Raw genomic sequence first — 24,832 nt, 5'->3', positions numbered from 1 at the left:
CTTTAGAAAGTTATTCAATTAATAATAATAATAATAATAATAATAATAATAATAATAATAATAATTTATTATTTATACCCCGCACATCTGGCTGGGTTTCCCAAGCCACTCTGGGAGGCTCCCAACAGAATATTAAAACAGAATAAAACATCAAACATTAAAAACTTCCCTATCTGAAAAGCTAGTCAGGCTTTGCTTTTTAAAATGTGTCCCAAAGCAGAGTGATAGCTTGCTGTTGCATGATAGAATTAACACTCTGAAATAATTCTTGGTTAGTACCGGTACTTCATTTCATGAAGTTTGAAGATAGTCCAGTAACTTGTACTGAGTGTTGCTGTACAGTATGAGGGAACTGGATCTTCTCCTCAACAGCGCTGAGGTAAATGATGTAGAACATAATAACTTTATGAGTTTAGGCAACCACTATTCTATTCTTACCTACACTCTGACACATAAAAGAATCTTACAACAAAGTACCCCTTGGGTTAATAAAAGATATGTATTTGCAAAATTCAGACCCGAGCTGCAAAAGCTTTGTTAGTGGCTGAAGCATAGACTGAATTCTTTAAAAATTGAGTTAGCCTCAAAATCCTTATACATTTTAAAGATAATGATAGCGAAATACTTGTGTTGAAGGAACAAGAAGAAAAGTATGGAGAATACCTAGACTACGCTCTTACACCAATTTAAAGTCTGGCGTGTACCTTTAATATACAGGACACTAAGAGAAATTAAAAGATGCCTGCTCCTTGGGAGAAAGGCGATGGCAAACCTAGACAGCATCTTAAAAAGCAGAGACGTCACCTTGCCAACAAAGGTCCGTATCGTTAAAGCCATGGTTTTCCCAGCAATGGTGTATGGAAGTGAGAGCTGGACCATAAAGAAGGCTGATCGCCAAATAATGGATGCTTTTGAATTCTGGTGCTGGAGGAGACTCTTGAGAGTCCCATGGACTGCAAGAAGATCAAACCTCTCCATTCTGAAGGAAATCAGCCCTGAGTGCTCACTGGAAGGACAGATCCTGAAGCTGAGGCTCCAATACTTTGGCCACCTCATGAGAAGAGAAGACTCCCTGGAAAAGATCCTGATGTTGGGAAAGATGGAGGGCACAAGGAGAAGGGGATGACAGAGGATGAGATGGCTGGATAATGTTCTCGAAGCTACCAGCATGAGTTTGACCAAACTGCGGGAGGCAGTGGAAGACAGCAGTGCCTGGCGTGCTCTGGTCCATGGGGTCACGAAGAGTCAGACACGACTAAATGACCAAACAACAACAACAACAAGAGAAATTGTTCACTCTATTGCCTTAAAGCAGACTGAAGCTGTTCTCTTCGTGGGGCATTTCCTCACATCAGCACAACTTCAATTAATTACTGTTTGATGGAGCAGGGAATGTCTTCCCCAGGCCTAAGAAATGGTTTTCACACTGTAGCTAGAAACAAATCAGGAACTGCTTAAGGACTCCAATTGGTGTGAAGTTGGTTGGAGAAACAACACATCAGATGGTAGTGTTTTTTGTAACAAAGTACAGAATACCTATGCATTTTGAGTAAGCCATATGAACACAAAATGAAAACTCAGCATTGGAAACACAGTGAGTGCAAAGCAAATGGGAGTGTGGACACAGCCTGTGTCGTCTGCAGTCAAGCCGTGGTTTTAATTTTATTTTACTATTTTATTTATTGCATTTATATCCCACACTCTTCTCCATGGAGCTCAAGGTGGCTTAGATCAGGGGTTTGCAAGGTTTACCTCGCCTGGGCCAGTTCACTCCCACGCAGATCACTTTGTGGGCTGGATTTTCGAAACCGTCTCCGTGTCTATGTGATTACCTAACAACCCCCCCCCCCCAAGAAGAACCGTTGCAATGACCACTAACAAGTGAGATCGAATAATGAACTGTGTGGAAATGAATTATTAACTAAAGGCTTTGCTTTGTGGAAGATCTGGAAAGGAAATGGAAGGCTTTTGGGATGACGCAGTTCTAAAAGAGAACCGCCATGACAAGACAGGCTCTGTTGCAGGATTGACGGTCAAGAGGGGGAGGAAGCCACAGTTTTGTTATCATATTTGACTCTGCGTGTGATCTGGCAGAACCCCCTGAAAAGATTGATGTTGGAGCAACAGGTCTGAGAAAGCTAATGAGCAGACGCTGAGACTGTATTTTATGGAAATGTCGAAATGGCGTCTGCCGTCTGAATATGACTTTTGGATTAATGTGAAAATCCACCCAGGACTATAACAACGTTCGTTTCAACTTGCTTGTGGAGACTTTCAGAGGTTATAAAGAAAGGAAAAAAATACGATAACAACAAGAAAATTGAAAGATGATTTGTAAAGGAAAACAACAAAGAGAGGAATGGACAGAACTGTGAACATCAAAGCAGCAGAAATAAGAGATGATTGGACCCTTTTTGAGCTCGAAGCATGGGTACCCCCAACACAAATTTAAAATTCGGTTTTGTAATTTGGAACTAATGTGATTTGATTGGTTTGTTAATAAAAATTATATATATAAAAAAAGGATTTTTGGCTCCGTGCTGTGCTGGTTTAGCGCAGCGAGCGGGTGGCTTGGTTCAGGGGTGGCTCGTGGGCCGCAGGTTGCCGACCCCTGGCTTAGATGGTTCTCCCGCTGCTCATTTTATTTCCACAACAGCCCTGTGAGGTAGGCTAGGCTAAGAGGCAATCACTGACTCAAGGTCACCCAGCGAGCTTTGTGGTCAGGGGGGATTCGAACCCTGGTCTCCCAAGCTGTAGTCCCGACACTGTAAACACTGCACCACACGGGTGCTAATTTATTTAATTACAGGTGCATGGACAGAACAATGTTCACTGGAAATACAGGCCATGAGCAGAGGCTTAGACCTTCTTCCCACCATGACGTCCATGGAAATGGATGCCACTTCCCTGCGCTGCAGCAATACTGATGCCAATGGGATCTTCCTTCTAAGCCTCACTGTAGCACATGCAGGGTGTGTTTGCTCCTTGCAGCTGCAGGATGGGGATGGGTTAAACCATGGGTAGGCAACTTAAGGCCCAGGGGCTGGATGCGGCCCAATCGCCTTCTCAGTCCGGCCCACAGACGGTCCGGGAATCAGTGTGTTTTTACATGAGTAGAATGTGTGCTTTTATTTAAAGTGCATCTCTGGGTTATTTGTGGGGCATAGGAATTCGTTCATATTTTTTTTCAAAATATAGTCTGGTCCACCACAAGGTCTGAGGGACAGTGGACCGGCCCACGGCTGAAAAAGGTTAAACTGAGTTAAACTCCCTTCCCCACACGCTGAATTCCCAATGAATGTTGCTCCCCCACACCTACAAATAAAGAAAAACCACAACAAAGAGATTAAAAGGAACTCAATTGGTGACATCCTGTGTAGTTTGGCTCTGTCATGACACTGCCCAAAGGATCCTGGTGAGGCGCACAGAATTTTGTCCACCCCTCAGAGAACTTCCGTTCATAGAGTTTAAGGGATTGCAGATAAATCTGCTTAAGTGTAATGATAACATACACAAGGCGAGCACAGAGCGTGGCTTAGGTTTCTGCTGCACAGCCACTTTGAAAAGATATATCCTCCATCAGGCTGGGACAACATTGTCCCAGTTCAGATCAGGGTAGCTCAGTCAGGAGAGTATGAGACTCTTAATCTCAGAGTTGTGGGTTCGAGCCCAACGTTGGGCGAAAGATTCTTGCATTGCAAAGGCTTGGACTAGAATCCTTGTGGACCCTTCCAACTCTCTACAATTCTTTGATTTTATGGAAGAGGCCACAAATATGTCTAAATATTTGGGCCCTTCGTTGTTTCTCGACAGAACTCGCCGGGTTCTTATGAGAGACAGCAGGGAAGAAAGAGAGCTGGCTGGCACCATGAGCTTGTTGGAGAAAGGTAGCAATATAAATGGGTTAAATTTATTTATTTATTTATTTATTTATACATACCCCGCCCACTCTGGGTGGCTTCCAACAAAATATTAAAATACAATAGTCCATCAAACTTTAAAAGCTTTCCTAAACAGGGCTGCCTTCAGATGTCTTTTAAAAGTTTGGTAGTTTTCTCTCTCTCTGACATCTGGTGGGAGGGCGTTCCACAGGGCAGGTGCCACTACCGAGAAGACCCTCTGCCTGGTTCCCTATAACTTGGCTTCTCGCAGCAAGGGAACTGCCAGAAGGCCCTAGGCGCTGGATCACAGTGTCCGGGCAAAATGATGGGGGTGGAGACGCTCCTTCAGGTATACTGGACCGAGGCCATTTAGGGCTTTAAAGGTCAGCACCAACACTTTGAATTGTGCTTGGAGACGTACTGGGAGTCTTTCAGGACTGGTGTTATATGGTCTCGGTGGCCACTCCCAGTCACCAGTCTAGCTGCCACATTCTGGATTAGTTGTAGTTTCCGGGTCACCTTCAAAGGTAGCCTCACGTAGAGCACATTGCAGTAATTGAAGCGGGAGATAACCAGATCATGCGCCACTCTGGCCAGACAGTCTGCGGACAGGGAGGGTCTCATCCTGTGTACCAGATGGAGCTGGGAGACAGCTGCCCTGGACACAGAATTGACCTGCACCTCCATGGACAGCTGTGAGTCCAAAATGACTCCCAGGCTGTGCACCTGGTCCTTCAGGGGCACAGTTACCCCATTCAGGACCAGGGAGTCCCCCACACCTGCCTGCCTCCTGTCCCCCAAAAACAATAAAGGTAAGTCTTATGTCAAAGGCTTATTTGTGAGAAGAATAAAATAGAATAAATTGACTGGATGGGATAAATACTTAACTGTTTCTGGATGGGTTTTCGTCTTTTCCTCCCAGCATACAGGCATTCTCCTGGTGGAATCATTGTCCTAGGATGGAAGATGAAAACATATCCTTTTACATTCAGGTAAAGTAATGTTCTTCCTAAGATATGCAATTATAAAGAAGCAAATTGCTAATTAAGTTAGCTGATTTCCTAATTAATACTGCATATAACATTAATATATATATAAAATAATTTATCCTGTATAGAATGGATTTTTCATAAAGCATAAATTTTTGCACTCAGTATCATCCAAAATCTGAGAAAATTCTATTAAAGGTCTAACAGCCTATATTTCTGTGCGTTATTTCCAAAGTTCCTCTCTTATCCTAGCATAGAAAGAGACCACATGTTTGGTAAGTTAAAAATGGTTTTAAAAAGGAGACATCCAGAGAGCAGGAAGCTGTTGGGAGGAAAATTGGGTCAGATTGGGTCAATCACATTTTAAAACGTGTTTTTGTTTTTTGGGGTGCTATTGGGTTGTTGTTTTCATTTTTATTAGGTATACAGTGGTACCTTGGGATGCGAACGGGATCCGTTCCGGAGCCCCGTTCGCATCCTGAATAGAACGTAAGATGCGACTGCGCATCTACACAGGGCGCGTTTCGCCGCTTCTGCACATGCACGTGATGTCATTTTGACCGTCTGTGCATGCGCATAGTTACTTCCTGGTCGCCGCAGAGCGCAACCCGAAAATACTTATCCTGAAGCATATTTATCCCAAGGTATGACTGTACAGTCATACCTTCAGGTACAGAAGCTTCAGGTTGCGTTTTTTCGGGTTACGGACGCGCCAAAACCCAAAAGTACCGGAACGGGTTACTTCTGGGTTTCGGCAGTCGCGCATGCGCAGAAGCACTAAATTGCAACAGGATGGGAACACGCAGCACTGCGGGTTGCGAACATGCTTCCCGCACGGATCATGTTCGCAACCCAAACGTCCACTGTATTGTGGTTTTATATCTTGATTTTATTCTGTGAACTGCCCTGAGACCCCGGGGTATAGGGCGGTATATAAACCCAATAAACAAGAACAACAACAGCAACAACAGCATCTCCTCCACCTATGGATGTACAACCATCGTCCGCTGCCTCCAAGGTAAGCTGCATCCCTCCCCAGAATGTGGAAGAAGCTCTCTATGTTCTGAGACTGGGACTTCAGAGCCACTGAGGTACAGCACCACTGGTCGGATGCTGCTGCAGGGGCTTCCTGGTTTGGCCAGCGGCGGAACATATGCCCGTGCTGCCCAGAGTGGGTGCGCTCCTGGGGGGGGGGCAGGACACGGAGGGTGCCCTTCCAGGTGCGGGTGCAAGGAGCTCCCAAGCCTCCCCCAGCTGTCAAAACGAAGGAGGAAGGGGGCAATGCTGCCAGCAAAGTGGCGCAGCTCCCCCTTCCCCGACGCCTCGGGGTAGGCTTGGGAGTCACCCCCTTCAGCAAAGACACCCGGGGAGGTCCGCCCCCACCGCCCCCTTCCTCCACCCCTGGGTTCGGCAACAGCAAAGCTGTGAGGGGGTGCTGCTGGGTTGCTACCTGACCATTGCAATTAAGGACTTCTGGGCTGATACCAGTGGAAATAGGATTTATTCCACTAAATCCAGAACATCCAAAGATATTAAAACAGCGCCGGTTGTGTGTTTTTTTTTTTTTTTTGAGACTGTGTATGTAAAATCCTAGTGGAAATTACAGAGGCTGAAAGCATGGGATGGATATAGCAAGTTGAGGTCAATCCTGGGCTTAACTTGTTTTTTAATTTATATCAGACTTCTATGGTCCATTACGTCTTCCCAGTTTATTTCTTTATGCTAAATCAAACTCCTTAAATGTCTGTTCAACACTTGACCTTCAGCTTCTCTTATTCTCTCTGGGAAGGACCAGTCATAGAAATGTAGAGTTGGAAGGGAGCACAAGGGTCATCTAGTCCAACCCCCGCAATGCAGGAATCTTTTGCCCAACATGGGACTTGAACCTGTGAGATTAAGAGTCTCATGTGGCTTGATAATAACACATCATGCTAGGCACCCCCCACTTCACATTCTTTTAACATATAATCAGAAACAAGCCCTGCTGAATTTAGTGGGAAGTATGGGTAGCCTTGCAGGACAAGGAGGAAATTCAGAAACTCTGGAAACTATAAAAATGAAGCTGTTCCAAGGGGTGGGGCTGGGAGCAGAGGCCCCCCCTACTGTTTTTAAAAAACAACACTAAAAGCATTCTAAATCAAATAAAAGCAAGAAATAGGAGCATATAGAGATACAAGTCCTATTTAGGCACCCTGTTTTTACGTGCAGTGAAAATCCTGTGAAGGAGAATTCTCACTCCAGCCCATCATCTTCTTTGACACCCCCCCACCCCTCCATGAGCTGGAGGGCAAATTTCTTAACGGATCAGCCTCTTGGATCTCCAGGATCTCAAAATCTAGATAGATAGATAGATAATACTTTATTCGGCTATAAGCCCACAAGGTAAAACCAATCAATAAATAAAATAGCATTTTACATTCTAAAATATCAACTAAAATATTTCAACGCATAATCTCCTTCACGTTACATACAATCTCTAGATGTACCATATTGTGGCCTTGAATATAAAGATGGTGGATAGAGTTTACTAGATTTTTAATAGTCATGCAGCATTCCATGAAGTCTTTTATATGAAAGAACTGAATTCAGGAATCTGGCAACCTGTAATGTTCTATAAGAGTCAATGTCCTGGAGTAGATAGGCTAGATGTAATTCAGGTGGTTTAGCAACAGTTTCCAAAATGATTGAACTCAGAATCCTTGATCGGGGAACAATATATGAAGGACAATTAAACAAGATATGATAAAGGGATTCTATTGATTTGTTGTGACATGCGCATAAAACAGAGGTTTTACTGTTAGAAAATCTATTGCTCAGCACATTTGAGGGGAACACATTAAATCTGGCTCTAACAAAAGCGAATCTATGCGACGCAACCGATAAGGTAGACAGATATCGAGGTATCTGGGACATAAATGTAATGCCCTGATTTATCGGGGAACATGTACCTCCACCTGTAGTAAGATTTTGTTGCAAATCAACCTCCTCCAATCTTTGTTTGATGACCTTTTTTGCTGTAATTAGATCTAAATTTAGTATATCGGAAGGAGAGATTCCATAAGACAACAGTTTGGAATGGATTTTTGTTGCCCATGGGCTGGTAAATTCATCTCTCCAAAGGCACTGAATAAGATGGTAACTGGGCAATTTATGCCAAAGGGACAGCCAGTAATTAAAGGCATGTCTCCACATCAGGATCTCTAAGGAGGGGGTCTTAAGTTCTAAGCGAATAGCCGAGTTGCTTACACAGGAGGGTAGTTTCAAAAGGCGTCTGAGAAAAAGATTTTGCAATGTCACCAGAGGCATGAGGTTTACAAAAGCGCCCCATAAAGGGACCGCAATCTCAAAATCTAATATAATCAAGGTTCTTAATCTTGTAAGGAAACTCCAGGCAGCTCCCTGTTTTAGGTGGCCTGGGTGAAATAAGATAATTCAACACCAAACATAATCCATGTTCAATAGCAGATGAGCCTACCCCAGGGAGACAACTGAGGGAGGGGGCACTGAGCACCTTGGAGGAAGACCTTAATAGTCAAGAAATTTAGTGTGAGAAAATAGGTTCCAGCCATGCGGGAAATTTTCCAGTGCTTCATTTTTCCATAGGAAACTGTTCATTTCATTAGGAATGATGAACAGATGCAAATCACAAATAAGTATTAAGCAAGTTTTGAAGTGTTTAGCTTTGTTGGCTAAAAACAAGTAAAATAAACATGCTAAATTAGATCACTGTCCAAGGCTCCAGAAAATTTTCTGATGCAAACTGAAAATTTCCCAGGGCAAATTACCTTAATTTGTCATCCTTGACAATGACAAGGCATGAATTGCCATGTAGTATTTCAGCAGCTGCACATTGGGTCACTGTCGTCATCAAGCTATCCACTACGGCCCCAAGAAATTATAGATTCAGGAAATGTGAAAGCCTCTTTAAGCATAATGGTTGTGAAAACAGCCTAACGATGCCACACCATCAAGAAGTGTTGGGTGAGGAGGAATGAGATGGCATCACAATTGAAAATTATATTGTTTTTGTGTTTTAGCATTTTTTAGATTGTGCACACTCTATCAAGCACAAAACTTAAGTTATATTTTAAACATGTTATATTTTTGTAAGCTGAGCTCTATACCTACGTACAAAGACCAACATATATTTTGACAATTTGAGCAGCCATCCAAATACAGTATTTCATTTTTGAGTGTGTTTTTGTTTGTTTGTCCAGAAAAATGCTAGAAAGCAGGTGCAGTATTTGGGATAAGAAATGCACTCACACATCCAAATCCATATAAATATGGTACAGCATGCACAAAAATGTAACTCAGAAATTAATCCCTATTCTCATTTTTAAGTGCAAGTATTTCCTCTTTTCTCTGGAAGATTTATGCAACTGCAGTCGTGGTGCCGAAAGCCACCGAATAAACATAATCACACAATGACATCACTTTAAGAAGTATCGGACAGTAAAATGAAGAAGCCTTCTCCCCAGGAAAAATGCCGTATCAGTAACTTGTCTGAAAAACCGTTTGCCTGCCACGGCTGAACTTCCTCTCTTAAGGCCCAGCCCTAGAGGAATGTGGGAGATGCTCTTTCCAGGGGAAGGGCCTGGCTCAGTGGGAGAACATCTGATTTGTGGGCAGAAGGTCCCAGGTTAGGCCCCCACCATCTCCAGGAAGGGCAGAGAATGACTCCTGTCTGAAGCCCTGGGGAGCCACTGGCAGTCAGCGTAGACAATCCTGAGCAAGATGAACCAAAGTTCTAATCCACTATAAGCTTTCTGTATTTCCTGTCTAAGGTGCACTCTCAAGCAGGCCCAGAAGACCTGCCTTTGCATCACACACAAATGGAATGCCTGGACTGCCATTCCTTTCTGGGTGGGATTTAATCACATACTGACAACTTTAAAAGGTAAAGGGAACCCTGACCATTAGGTCCAGTCGTGGCCGACTCTAGGGTTGTGGCGCTCATCTCGCTTTATTGGCCAAAGGAGCTGGCGTACAGCTTCCGGGTCATGTGGCCAGCATGACTAAGCCGCTTCTGGCGAAACCAGAGCAGCGCATGGAAACATCATTTACCTTCCCGCCGGAGTGGTACCTATTTATCTACTTACACTTTGAGGTGCTTTCAAACTGCTAGGTTGGCAGGAGCAGGGACAGAGCAACAGGAGCTCACCCCGTCACCAGGATTCGAACCGCCGACCTTCTGATTGGCAAACCCTAGGCTCTGTGATTTAGACCACAGCACCACCCGTGTCCTGACAACTTGAGGATCCACAAAGATCAGGTATTTTGTGATAAGGACACCATCAGGGCAGTGCACTAGAACATGTGGGGTTACACTCAGAGGCACCATTGTCTAACCTCCCCAGAAACAGACCAGAACTATCAATAAGAAGGTCATCTAGTAAAAAAGTGACTCTCCTTTTTTAAAAAAAATTATGTTTATTAAAATTTTCAAAAAGATATAAAAGAAAAACAGAAAAGAAAAAAAAGAAGAAAGAAAAGAAAAAGAAAAGACAACAGTTGAAAAAATTTACTTTACTTACATTCCGTGCCCAATTTCCTTGACTTCCCCACACCTGCCCTTCTTGTATTCCAATTCCAATTTTTAGCTCAGCAATTTTTGTCCCCACACTTTACCTTGTTTCCTCTAATTCAATTTACTTAATCAATTTTAACTTCTAAACCTCAATCTTTATATTTCAGAACTTATTCTTAAAATACTTTTCCTAAATTCCCCCCATCAATTTAATTAACCTATTTTAACTTAAAAATCTCAGTCTTTATACTCCAACACTTATTCTTAACAATCTTTTGCTAAGGTCGGCCCCAAATCCCTTCCCCAAAATCCCCATTTTTATGTTAGTGGCAAAACCAACTTAATTAAAACAGAATATATTTGTACACCCTTTGGATTCCCGAAGCCCTACCACCCCCTTTCCCGGTTTCGATCCCCAACCAAAGTCCATCAGTCCATCCAAAATCAGCCTGGCGATCTCACATCCGAGGCACTTAACCCTCTCTCAATTTCTCTCTGCCGGTTTTTTTGATAGTCCTTTATTTTAAATTCCGAATCTCGAAGAAGCTCTGTTCCAATAAGGTCCATATTTCTTCCAGCCAGACCTCCATATTTGACAATGGAGCCAAAATCTTGTTTCTTACTTCTCATAAGTCCAAATGTCCCAAAGGCTCCAAATTCTACATTAGCCAAAAAAGTGACTCTCTACATCACACCACAGAATTTTTACAATTCAGAGGGGTTCCAGGCACAAAGTCAATGTGATTAGGACTCCCTGAAGATTAGAAGTTTGGAAACCACAGTAAAAGATGATGGACTACTTTCACCGACAATATTAATTTGGTGACTTCATTTTAATCATATTTCAATTGGAATTTTCTGTAGGATGAGTCTGAATGGCACTGCTGCAAACTTAGTTGTGTCCATCTCATTAGAAGAAATGTTTAAGGCAATTTTCAAAATGCTTACACTATTTACTCAAGAGAAATCTTACACAGCTTCAAAGTTAGCTTAAAATTAGCCCATTGAAGTATATAAGTTCACTTAGCTAGCAGTTTAAAAGGTCTGTCAATTGTCTAAGAGCCTGACTCACAGTTAAGAGTACTTGGATTTAATTTAATTCTGTCTGCTAATCAAAGCACTCATATGGAATTATAACTAAAATAATTTTAAATTAATTTATTAGTAAAGTATTTAAGGAATCCGTTCCAGACCCGTGGAAGTCAGCAAACTTGAGGAACTCCTTTGTGTGGTTCTAAATGAAAGCTAAATTCTCGTAGGATAGAGAGCATTTGTGGGCTGTAGCCCTGGGTCCAGGAAGTAGGTAAACTTTTCTGGAGTGGGTAACCCCCCACACAATGGGACACAATCCAGGCTGCTCTAGATTCCAAGCTGCCACTGAAGGCTTCTGAGGCCTCCATGGTAAAAAGGTAAAGGGACCCCTGACCATTAGATCCAGTCGTGACCGACTCTGGGGTTGTGGCGCTCATCTCGTTTTATTGGCTAAGGGGGCTGGCGTACAGCTTCCGGGTCATGTGGCCAGCATGACTAAGCCGCTTCTGGAGAACCAGAGCAGCGCACGGAAACGCCATTTACCTTCCCGCCGGAGCAGTACCTATTTATCTACTTGCACTTTGATGTGCTTTCGAACTGCTAGGTTGGCAGGAGCAGGGACCGAGAAACGGGAGCTCACCCCATCGCGGGGATTCGAACCGCCAACCTTCTGATCAGCAAGTCCTAGGCTCTGTGGTTTAACCCACAGCGCCACCAGCGTCCATGGTAGAATTGCCTATATGCACTATGGGCATAACCAGGACCAGCACAAGACATTTTGGTACCTGAGGCAAACCACCAAATGCCTCCCTCCCCACCAGGAAAGAAGGGGATCTACATCAGGAACGGGGTGTGTATGTGTGTGTGTGTGTGTTTGTGTGTAATTTTCTACACCGGGAACAAGGATGAGAGGAGACCAGCAGCGCCTCTATTGGCCAAGAGCTGGCACTGGATGGGGACAGTGTAAACCATGGGTAGGCAAACTAAGACCCGGGGGGCTGGATCCAGCCCAATTGCCTTCTAAATCCGGCCCGGTCCAGGAATCAGCATGTTTGCCCATGAGTAGAATGTGTGCTTTTATTTAAAATGCATCTCTGGGTTATTTGTGGGGCATAGGAATTCGTTCATTTTTTCCTTCAAAATATAGTCCGGCCCCCCACAAGGCCAGAGGGACAGTGGACTGGCCCCCTGCTGAAAAAGTTTGCTGACCCCTGGTGTAAACAAACAAATAAACAAGCAAAACTTAACTGGATTATGTAAATATAACTGCAACTCTGCGCTCAGGCAGAGCCATAACTATGGCCACGTTGGGGGGGTGTATCCAGGCTTTTTGCCCTGGGTGAAGCTTCCAGAGGGGGCCATTGAGGCTCACAGCCTGTGCGTGTGTGTGCACAAATGTGCGTGGGGGGTGCCAAACTGGGTCTGTGACCCAGGTGGTTTTGCCCCTGGCTCAAATACTGTGGAATTTACTTCTGAGTAAATATGGAGAACATTTACCTGGCTAGCATCCTGAGTTCCACATAAATAGTTTAGTCCTATTTTGAAGCAGAAGGAACTTAGAATCAGAATGCAACACTCTTTATTTGCACTAACAACCTTTTACTAGCTTACACCCCTCTCTTGAAAGTCGCCTAATCAGGCTATTGCACCATTTTTTATAAAGTTGTGCAAATAGCAGGGAGAATCCTATAAAGACATTTTCTCTTCTCTCAAACTTGTCGGGCCATGACCCCGAACGATAATCTGCAAGGGTTTTTACATACTCACTAGAGTAGAGTGAAAGAGAGAGCACACAATGAGCGTAAAAGAAGCGGTAAAAAAGGCAATGTGACGCATAAGCAAAGAATCATAGCTGCCAACTTTTAATTTCTAAAATGAGAGATGTTTTGCGGTTTAGAAGCCTTGTTCTGAAGCTCAGATGTGTCAGTGGGGAAAGAAAGGTACTTTGTATATTCTCAGAGTCTCTCTTAACCTATGTGTTCCCAAACTAGCATTAAAAGCAGGTTCCAAATAAGTATAAACTTTACCAATCTAAATATGTTTTGAAACAAATATTACTACTGTGTCTAGCACTATGCATGTTTACCCAGAAACAAGCCGATTTAAAATAAGACCGGGAGATAAGTCCTATTTTATAATTTGAAATTCCAGTTAACAAATATTTTTAGTTTGTTGGGGGAGACAAGGGGTTTTGAAGGGTGAACTCTACTGCAACTCAAATCCTGTTAGTAGCAGATCGGGTTGCCGGATAAGAGACCCAGGACGGATCCTGCACCTCGGAGAACTGCGCAGAAAGGAGTCCTCCGCCACTTCTATCCGTCTGCCATCACTACAGCAGAATTACGGTGGCGAAAGTTGCTGCACCAGCCACTCTACCCTACTAAAGGTTCACCAGTCCTACTAAGATCGGAGGAACTTGCTGCCAGGTAATAAATGCGCAGAAATAACTCTTGGGAAAAGTTGTCCATTCAGCAACAGGGACACAGGCGCTCTTCTCAGCAAACAGCAATGGGTGGAGGGCGAAGCGCCCACTGAGCCCAATCCTGCTTGCTGAGCTGCGAAAGCCCGCGTTTGCTTTCTCTCGTCCAGAGACACCTGTCCAAGAAAGTAGGCTTCCAAAAAGCCCAAACCGCTCCGGGTTAGCAAATCTGCGGGGTTTTTTTTTAAGTAGCCAACAGAAAGCTGTTGCAAAGCCAGCAAGTGAAGGGAGACCCGGCCTCTTGCACCCTGGGGAATATTGCGCAGGGGATTCCTCGCCCCCTCTGCAAAATCCCGAGCCCCCCAAGCTGCTTCGAGACTCACCGCACTTGGCAGCCCCGGCGATGCCCGTCTCGCCTCCGCGGGACTGGAGCCGGAGCTTTCGCCGCCGCTTCCCCTGCTGGAGCCGCGCCTGGCGGGGCCGGCGCGCAGGAGCGTGCGGGCGAGCGGAGCCTCCCTGCGATCAGAGCGGCTGCTTCGCACGCGATGTTGTCGTCCCTCCCGCTGCTGCGACGCGCAGGCGGCATCGGAGGGCGCGCAAGAGCCGGACTGCGCCGCCCGAGGCGCTGGGAAGCGCCAGGCGCGCGCCGAGGCCGCTGCTTTCTGCCCAGGCAGAGCTTCGGCCGCGGGACTGGTCCGTCTGGCTCGGGATCGGGCCGGCCCACAGCAAGACCCGCAGCGGCTTCCCGGGCTTTCAGGCGGGGAACATTCCCGGGCCCTTTTCCTGGAGGGGAGGAAGCGGGACCTTTCTGCCTGCAAGCGAAACTACCCGCCCTGCGCCAGAGCAACGGGCACTCTTTATTCCGCCACACACCCAGCCGTAGAAAGGACTCTAATCATGCAGGCACTTATTTTGGAATCGATTTTATTCATGCAAAATATTTTATCACTAACGTTATTTATTTATTTATCTATTTATTTTTAAATTGTGCAGGTCTATGGTAGCATGTGCAAGAAGATCAAACATCTCCATTCTTAAGGAAATCAGCCCTGAGTGCTCACTGGAAGGACAGATCCTGAAGCTGAGGCTCCAATAGTTTGGCCACCTCACGAGAAGAGAAAAAGACCCTGGAAAAGACCCTGATGTTGGGAAAGATGGAGGGCACAAGGAGAAGGGGACGACAGAGGATGAGATGGTTGGATAGTGTTCTCGAAGCTACCAGCATGAGTTTGACCAAACTGCGGGAGGCAGTGGAAGACAGGAGTGCCTGGCGTGCTCTGGTCCATGGAGTCATGAAGAGTCGGATACGACTAAACAACTAAACAACAACAAATGGTAGCATCAGCGCTAAGGACCACTTCCTTGCTGCAGGGTCGCTTGAGCATAACACAGCAGAGGGAATAACTTATATAAAAGAAGATGAATCTCCCCACTTCTAAACCTCATCTTCTGTGTCCACATCCCCTTTTCTCCCCGGTCCAGTATACCTGAAGGAGCGTCTCCACCATCGTTCTACCCGGACAGTGAGGTCCGGCGCCGAGGGCCTTCTGGCAGTTCCCTCACTGTGAGAAGCAAAGCTACAGGGAACTAGGCAGAGGGCCTTCTCGGTAGTGGCACCCGCCCTGTGGAACACCCTCCCACCAGATGTCAAAGAGAAGAACAACTACCAGACTTTTAGAAGACATCTGAAGGCAGCCTTCTTTAGGGAAGTTTTTAATGTTTAACAGACTACTGTAATACTTTGTTGGAAGCCACCCAGAGTGGCTGGGGAAACTCGGCCAGATGGGCAGGGTATAAATATTATTATTATTATTACTACTACTATTATTATTATTATTTCTCTCAATCTGGCTCTGATATTGGATGTGTGGTTGGGCTGGTGAGACAACCGCTTCAAGTACAGAGCATTGGGGCAGCAAGGCAGGGAAGGGTTCAATTCAGCTCTCCATGTACCCTTTAGAAATCCAGCTCAGGCCTGGCATTAGCAACTTGGCACCCTTGGGAAACTGTGAGGGCCCCAGGGCCCTTAACGTTATTATTTATTAAATTAGGTTGGACGGCACCTTGTCTACCTCCTTCTGACAACTCCTGAAGCCAAGCTGGTGCCAAAGTCCAGGGCAGCGCAGGACCTCCATACACACTGTCCAGACTTGTGTCCCAAGGGGGTCGCTTCAGTGCTGCTAAGGCAGCAAAAACAATGCAGGAAGTCGCAGTTGCAGGTTACTGGTCTCTGCAGCCACAGCTGGTGCTGTGATTCTCCTGCTGTTTGACTTCACCCCCAAAGGTGCACTCCATTGTCTCTGTAGACAGATGGATGCCACCAACAACCTTATTTTATCTTTCCTAAGGCAATACAAAGCAACTTACAACCAACCAACTTAGATACACTAAGAACAAAGCATGTGGAAATACTTTAACAACATCCTGCCCACTTCTAAAAGGCCACAGATAGCTAAAGCCAGTGCTGGTTTTTTTTAAAAAAATGTTTAGGGGTACTCTCATTTTCCTACTCATATTGAAATACTGCCCCTCAATGAGGCCAAACATAGATTCAAAAAATGTTTAGGGGGTCTGTGTCCCCCCTGAAAAAAGCACTGGTTAAAGCACAAAGACCTGGTTATAGAGGAGTTTTTGCCAGGCCCCCAAAGAAATATAATGAGGGCAGGCCTTCTTAGAAGAAGAGAAGAAGAAGAGTTTGGATTTGATATCCCGCCTTTCACTCCCTTTAAGGAGTCTCAAAGCGGCTAACATTCTCCTTTCCCTTCCTCCCCCACAACAAACACTCTGTGAGGTGAGTGGGGCTGAGAGACTTCAGAGAAGTGTGACTGGCCCAAGGTCACCCAGCAGCTGCATGTGGAGGAGTGGAGACGCGAACCCGGTTCCCCAGAGTACGAGACTACCGCTCTTAACCACTACACCACACTGGCTCTCTTAGGGAGAGTATTCCATAAGCAGGGAGCCACCGCAGAAAAGGCCCTGTTCTCATGTTGCCATCTTCTGGACCTCCCGTGGAAGGGGCAGACCACTCAGTTAAAGAATGAAAGAATTTGGGGCAGTGAAGGACAGAGCTGAAAGTTGATTAACAGTTGCAGTGCTCATCAGTGAACTTCCCTGCTCCAAGAGAGCTCCATCAAAGAGAGCTAAACAAGCCTGATAAAGTCCTCTTTCTGCCCACCTGCTTCCGGATGGCAGGGGCAGGTCTCCAACCATGACTGAAAAAGGAAGGGGGGGGGGAGAAAAAATTCCCAGTGAGGAACCTTAAGTGACAGCAGGAAATGAAGTGGCCCATGAGTTTGTGCATGCTGAGGGAAGCAAGCTCTGGGGGAAACGCCAGCAGAGAACTGAAACCTCAGTCAGGAGCCATGTTGAGATCAGTTGCAAGAAGAGTTGCTCAGCGTAGAATCATAGAAGTTGGGAGGGAACGAGTCCAGCCCCATGATATGCTGGAACCTCAAGCTAAATCATCCATGACAGATGGCCATCCGACCTCTGCTTCTAAACCTTCTTGTATGTTCTCTTCAACAGCGCACGAAGCCCCTTGTCTCTCAATTCCATCTCTGCCATCTCCAGTTGTCCCTGGATTTCTATCTGATCATAAATCCATTAATTTCTTCCAGCATCCTTTGTAAGGATGTCCACTCCAACCCACCATCCACAGCTGTCCCTTTTCCCTTTCCCTTCTCTTCTTCCAGCAGAAGAGGGTCCATATATTTATCCACAGGTCCTGTGCGTTCTTTAGTCTGATGTATGTCTGATCAGGGTGGCGCTGTGGGTTAAACCACAGAGCCTAGGACTTGCCGATCAGAAGGTTGGCGATTCGAATCCCTGCGATGGGGTGAGCTCCCATTGTTCAGTCCCAGCTCCTGCCCACCTAGTAGTTCAAAAGCACGTCAAACTGCAAGTAGATAAATAGGTACCGCTCCGGCGGGAAGGTAAACGGCGTTTCTGTGCGCTGCTCTGGTTTGCCAGAAGCAGCTTAGTCCTGCTGGCCACATGACCCGGAAGCTGTACGCCGGCTCCCTCGGCCAATAAAGCGAGATGAGCGCCGCAACCCCAGAGTCGGCCACAACTGAACCTAACGGTCAGGGGTACCTTTAAAGCCACACATCTCATCCTTTAATTCTGTCAGTCCAACAGTCTCTGCATGACCATGACAACATCAATCAATGAGGAATTCAATGTTGTTTTTGCCATATTGAATTCTATTAATCTGCTTTCAGGAACTTGTGTCTGTTCCTTTATATATGCATTCTTTTGCCACACCGGTAAGGTTCAGTTTTGTTTTCGCCGCTGAAACGGCATGTCCCCAATGGAGATTTATAGGCGGTAAAAGAGTGATGGTTTAAAACAAATTAAGAGCTCTCAATTGCATTCTTTTGAAGTCATTTCTAGAAATCAGAATACTTTAAGGAAAGTATGTCTCTAGTTATGTAACTTTTTAAGTCATAAATTATGTGGGTGTAAGTGCCATTACCCCAGGGATAGGCTGTGCCTTGGAACTGGGTGCGAGAGATGAATCAGGGTGAAAGCTGGAATTATGAATCCATTGACATAGCAAATTGAAAGGGGAAGATAAGAGTCATCTTCAAAAATAAAGTCAGGTCAGGTTATGGCAGGGATGGGAGTCACGCACAGGGCAAGGAGAAAAGCAGACAAGTACATGCACAACACTTGAAATATGCTCGCTGTGCCCAGGTCAGCAAACCCAGAGAAAAAGAACAAAGCCAATGCCTAAAAATACGGCCAAGAAAGTATAAAGAGGAGAAAGGGCTGTAGCTCAGGGGTACAGTACACGCTTTGCATGCAGAAGGCTGCAAATGCAATCCTTCGCACCTAGAGCGGGAGTGGGGGAGCTGGGGCTGCCCAGATGTTGGACTCCAATTTCCATCATTCTGAGCCAGCAAGGCCAATGTCAAGGATGGGATTTGCAGCCCTGGAACATCTGGAGAGCCAGAGCTCCCACCCTGCATCAAAATGTACAGCTGGAAAGGAGTCCTGTCTGAAACCCTGGAGTTATTGCCAGACATTGTAAACAATACCAACTTCGACTCAGTGTACGGTGCTTTTTGTTTTTGTTTTAATTTTGAATTTTACTGGTGCCATCCCCGTCATAACATTGCAATCCTGTACTGCTTTTATTGATGCACAGTATACTTTATGGATTGGTACTTAGGATAAAAGTAAAATAAAAATGACCACAGCACAATGGGATTTTTCAGTGAGGAAACTTTCAAGATTTATTAACAACTCATGATTTATTGGAACCAATTATGTGCATATACAATTTTTCCTACTAGCAATACATTTTTATCCGAAATCCTTCATTTTGATTACACATTATACAATAAACAAGGCACTAAAATGTACACCTAGTAGTCATCTTATTATGAATTCTTTGCTTGACTTTAGTCTCTTCCTGATGAAAATAAATATTATTAAACAGATCCTGCACCAAAAAAATTCCATCATGAAACTAAGTTATATAATAAAGATCTCCTAATTCCTTAAATACATCTATATGAAGTACAAGGTCACAGTTCTGTAAACCAAATGGAGCAAAAATCCATTATTTGGAGGTGGGGGCAGTTTTCAGTATTTTCCACAATGCAGTTTAATAAATTAATCTGCTAGAAGCAGAAACGGCTTTGGTACTAAATTAGAAGAGCTCATAGATTTCTGCACATAGAGATGTGTGTGGGAGATGTTGAAGTAGTAAGCTCCCCACTGAAGGGGCTGATCCCCAGGAGGACTACATGAATCTGCAGAACAGGTGATCCAACCCAAGTCAGAACCACCCAGATACACTGTAGATGAAGTAAGAGATCACGACTGGCAAGATTAACTTTGGTCCCCGTCTGAAATAGGAAGGTCAAGTTAAGAAGGGCCACTTGTTCCTAAAGTATGTTTTATCTCTCCAATAAGGAATACCCAGTAAGCAGAGGAGGGGATTGTTCTATTTGCCTAGATAGTGGGCCAACACACAACAAACTATTTGGTCCCCCGTATCAATCTACCCAGTGTTAGTTTTACTACACTTCAGGTATAAACGTGTGGCAAAATTCTCATATGTATCAGCCTGGCCAGAGGTTTACGTGGGCAGAGGAGATCGACTCATACAGCTAACCACTGTGTCTGTCTTGCTGGGTCAAACTTCATCTCAGCTAGAAAAAAATTCTGCAGGACTTGACTCTCCGCTTGAGAAGCAGAGTTCTAAACACGTATTTTACAATGGCCAGGAAAGAAAACTAAAGCTTGGTTGTTTGTGGAAAAACAAACCTGCACCACAGAACTCTTTTGAGTATAGGAGCGAACAATATTCTATATACTTTAAAAACTGTAATTATACCGTCAACTTTAAAGCAGTTTATTTAGGAGTATTCCACCTGATATCAGCAACAAGACCCTGAACTATATGTCTCACAGCTGCAAGGCTGCATTTCAGAATATGAACACCAATTGTTACCATCAAGAGTACACTGGAGTGTGTGAAAGTAAAACGAGCCTGCAACAAAATGTTGTGACTCTCTCTCCTACCTGCAGCCCAGAAGCCTTTAAGGACCTTTACAAGGGTTCCACAGCAGCATTAGAGAACCATAAGCCTCAATCTTCCCTTTCCCCACCTACTTAAAAATAAATTCTGCCTACTTATCTGTGGATGCCCTACTAGAAGTAACTTGCTTTGCTTTTAGATTTATACACTAGATTTTTCAAGTACTGTACCAATTTATTTACCGTATTTGCAAATCACATTTAATAGATGCCACAGCACTCCCAGTTGTGAAATTTTTACATATTTTCAATACGTACCTTAGATTTGCAGAATTGCTTCCAAAAGCACACTGAAGTAGTACAAACAATAAAAAGAAGTCCTAGGCATTGTTGGTGGTGATAAAGCTGTATAAACGAATCTGCATTGCGAGAGTACACAACAGTGATAGTGGACAGAATCCAACAGGCCTGGAATACCAGAAAAAAGTTTCACTTGCATATTTCACCTTGCTTAGGGTACAGGTGTGGCGTTAATGGAGTTTTGGAAATGATGTGATGGATTTAATCACAGAGGACACCGACAGCTTATGGCGATAGCACTCTTTTAACGACAACATACTCTGTTTTTACATTTAGGCTTCGTTTTCTTGGGCACAAGAAAGGGCATCCATACACCCCCAACACCCCCCCCCCAAATCTTGGCAAGTGGGGATTCCATATGTTGGCATTGCTACTTGAGAAAAGGTGCAAGTGTTTGGAGGACTGAGCCAACTAGATGAAACAATGTTGAGAACTACTCAGGTAGTAAACTTTAGGACCATTCCCTGATAGTTCTTCTGTGCCTAGCTTGCTCTCTCTGCATTCATCCCATGGGGTTTGCAGACATAGCTGTCAACTTACAGATTTGAAAATAAGGGACCAGCAGGCTCGAAAATAAGGGATCAGCAGCCAAAATAAGGGATCAACAATTACTTTTATAAAATACATATTTTGTTGCGTGCAAATGACTTTAGATACCTATTAGGTCCATAAATTACCATATAGCATATATTCAACACCAAAAAACAGCAACAATTTGTTGTTGACAAAGCAAGCTGGACATAGAAAGGGCCCCATTACCTTCAGTAGCTTATTTAAGAGACATCATCAATAAGGGACAGCAGCGGGACATGGCGCTGGAACAAGGGACTGTCCCGCCAAATAAGGGAGGCTTGACAGCTATGTTTGCAGATGGGTATGAAAACATGGTAGACTCGGCCCCAACCCTGGAAAAGAATCTACCACTTAAACGCTCTTCCGTACACCCTTTCCACCACTCCGTTCCTAAAATGCAGAATTCCATCCTCCCTACCCCCAAACTGTTGTTATTTCTTCTCCCCGATCTCTTTATAGACTCTTATGCCAAATTGCCCTCATTACTGACTCTGACAATCCATCCCTGGGTTGGCAAATACTTGGCCCACCCATAATTAAGAGGTGGGGTGGGTGATAGAGCCTGTCATTTATGGCCAATGCTTAGAGGTTTTGTCTGGCATTACCATTATATATTTAAAGCAGGCATGTCCTGTATAACTAGGGCACATTGCTCAAACACAGCACATTACAGAAACCCACACAGGCAAGCAGGACGTTGGGGTGGGAGGAGCAATACTCAACAAATAGCTATTTGAAAATTTGACAAGTGTTAAATATTAAGGATCAGTCATGAAAATGGTATATAAGCATTCCAGCAGGCCTAAATAAACTTGTGACCCATCAAACAAAACACAGCTCACTAATAAGCCTCCCGTTTTTGCTGCTTACATGGAACCACAGAATTGGGGGCACCTGAAGCACATGGCAAGTCACGGCATCTGGCTAATCGCTGCAGTCAGCCTCGTGGGTCACGAGTTGCAGAGACCTTAGCTGAAAGCTGCCATGATATTAAGAAGCCTGAAATATACATGGACTTAAAGCAAAAAGTTATGAGTTGTGATTCTGAATGGCTAAATAAATTAAAAATTGACACACAGAGAAGTTCACAAAAATGCATATTTAACAACGATCTAACTGTAATTTTGTTAGGATATTTAAATGTCTCCACCAAATCACAGAGAGAACCAATTCTTAAATTTGTTAACCTCCATCAGATTTATCATCGCTCAGAATTATAAACTGCAAGCCATTCCATATATTTAAAGTTGGCTGATTAAATGTATGGTACAGTCCGATATTACTCAGGCCTAAGTTCCTTATGATGCAATCCTATACATCTGCTCAGAACAGTCCCCTTACTCCTACATGCCTGCCCAAATCGTAGTCCTGTTACAAGAACTAAATCCCAAATGAAGGGGCATAGCATTGCACCATAAGAGGGATTTTGTCTTGTGTTTCTTGAACAGGGCCTTTTTGCGTCTCATGGCAAACTACTTTTAAGACAGAGGGGAATTTCAAAAGCAGCTTGTGGTATGGCACAGGGCCCTGGAGCGTTAAAGGAAAAACCCTAGAAGGCTTGCCCAATCCCTTAGGGGTGATTAGGTAGCTCTCTGATTCTTGGCCTTACTTTATCCGGGATGGTAGATGAGACCACCAAACTTTTCAGGCCAATGGGCATACTTGAAAAATCGAGACAGTGCTCTGCGCACCAATCATATAAAGGCTGTGCGGCATGTGGCACAAAATGACCACCACAGCTAAAAGAGCAGGAAAAAATGAAGAGCCCCTCAAAATCGTGTTAGAGTCCTGCCTCCCAATCGGGGGGAAACCAACGACATTGGCCACCACCACATTTACGCAGAGACAGAAGCTCTTTGCCCCTCTCCTCTGACCAGGAACTGAGTATGAAGAGCAAACAGTCTCTTGTGGGTTTTTAAGGGACATTTTACGAGGACCTTGAACAGGTTCCACAGGAGGTACTGTTGGGCATACTGGTGTCTGTGGGTGACGCATGGGCACCCCTGAGAAATCTACTTGTAAACATTTCTATTTCTCTTCACCGTATTGTTCAGGTCTCTAATGTCTATTTTCAGAACACTTGTCTGAATATTGATGAGGCTTTAGTTATTTCCCCCACCCTTCACCATCCCATTCATATATAGTTGTCCCTTGACATTTCTCAGTTCTGTATACTGTATTTAAAGAAACAAATACGAAGATTTTAAAAAATACCATCCAATTAAACAGTCCTATTAAACAAAAAAACAGATTATGGACCATCATATAAGAAGTTGTTTCACAATAGTCAAACATTAAAATGGAATAAAGAAGCTGAACCCCACATGAAAAAATATCGAAAAACAAAAGTCAAGAATGTGTACCCGAAAACTGATAGCAACATCTCACAAAGGGCAGGCAATGAGAAGAGGAGATTCTGATTTGTTGAGCAGAAACTGGTCCATTAAATTTTAGATCAAGCTTCCTCAACCTCGGCCCTCCAGATGTTTTTGGCCTACAACTCCCATGATCCCTAGCTAGCAGGACCAGTGGTCAGGGATGATGGGAATTGTAGTCTCAAAACATCTGGAGGGCAGAGGTTGAGGAAGCCCGTTTTAGATGAACTAGTATTTTAGACAATAGCAAAGGCTTGTATTTCTCTTTGTTCATACCAGATCAATTAATCAGGGCTGTGTGTATTTGCAACTCAGCACATGTGCAGAAAAGTAGCAAAATTTTGTATTGAACAGAGTTCAGAATTCTCAGTATGCCTTTAAAAAGAGGTCCAAGCCCTTATCATGAAAAACATAACTTTGGTGTGTGGAGAATGCATGGTGAAATTTCTAAAGTAGGGGGGCAATTTAATATGAAGCACCAGGAATCAGGTGGCAGAACATTTGTGGTTTGCTGTAGCTCATTCCTTCTACCCCAGATTACAGCCGAAACAAAATGAATTGTACACTCTAAAGAAATACAAGGCACAATTCATACATCTCACAGTATCTAGATTTTCTTCTTGCAGAATTTGAATGTGGTGAGGAATTCATACAGTTCTATATCCAATATACCAGGAAACTACTCTATTTAGACAAAAGCAAAGAGGATGAAATGCTGAGTTCTACATATTATCTAAATAATAAGAATATAAATGACAGGGGAGGGGAAAATTCAAGGGAGAGAGTGTCCAGTATATAAATCTATTTAACATGGTAACACCGAACAGAAGACAGAAGAGGAATAAAAAAGAAATGATAAAGTAGTATTTTAAAAGTTCAGAATTTAGAATGTGAAAGAAATGGAAATATCTCAAGACTGGCAGCAAAATTGGAGTGCAACTTGTGTCCCTCTCTACCGAAAAATAGACACAGGAGCGGCAGTTGAAAAAAACTCCACTCTGAACTGCTGAGAAACTGAGGCTCATTGAAAAGAGAAATACTATTGGCATCGAAGTAGAAGGGGGAGCTGGGCAGGGGCTAAACCTAAACTACTATTTTCTGTAATAAAATATATGAACGCAGGCTAGTTTCTCTTTACTTCTGAACGGTAAATTCACTGCTGAGTTTTATGCTCTCTGCACTGC

General features: G+C 44.1%; 1 protein-coding gene across 1 annotated transcript in view; it reads right to left on the bottom strand.

Moving 5' to 3' along the window:
* Nucleotides 1–14,331, bottom strand: part of AHRR (aryl hydrocarbon receptor repressor) — a 46,496-nt gene extending 32,165 nt beyond the window's left edge. The window contains exons 1-2 of the mRNA XM_053363020.1: nt 14,235–14,331; nt 4,770–4,835 (exon numbers count right to left, since the gene is read on the bottom strand). Coding sequence (XP_053218995.1) covers nt 4,770–4,831 — 62 coding nt within the window. The 5' untranslated portion in view covers nt 4,832–4,835; nt 14,235–14,331. The remainder of the gene's footprint in view (nt 1–4,769; nt 4,836–14,234) is intronic.
* Nucleotides 14,332–24,832: the final 10,501 nt, after the last annotated feature.

The sequence above is a fragment of the Podarcis raffonei genome, chromosome 13 (assembly GCF_027172205.1).
Source record: "Podarcis raffonei isolate rPodRaf1 chromosome 13, rPodRaf1.pri, whole genome shotgun sequence".
Taxonomy (NCBI): Eukaryota; Metazoa; Chordata; class Lepidosauria; order Squamata; family Lacertidae; genus Podarcis; species Podarcis raffonei.
This window is presented reverse-complemented; position numbering and strand designations above follow the sequence as displayed.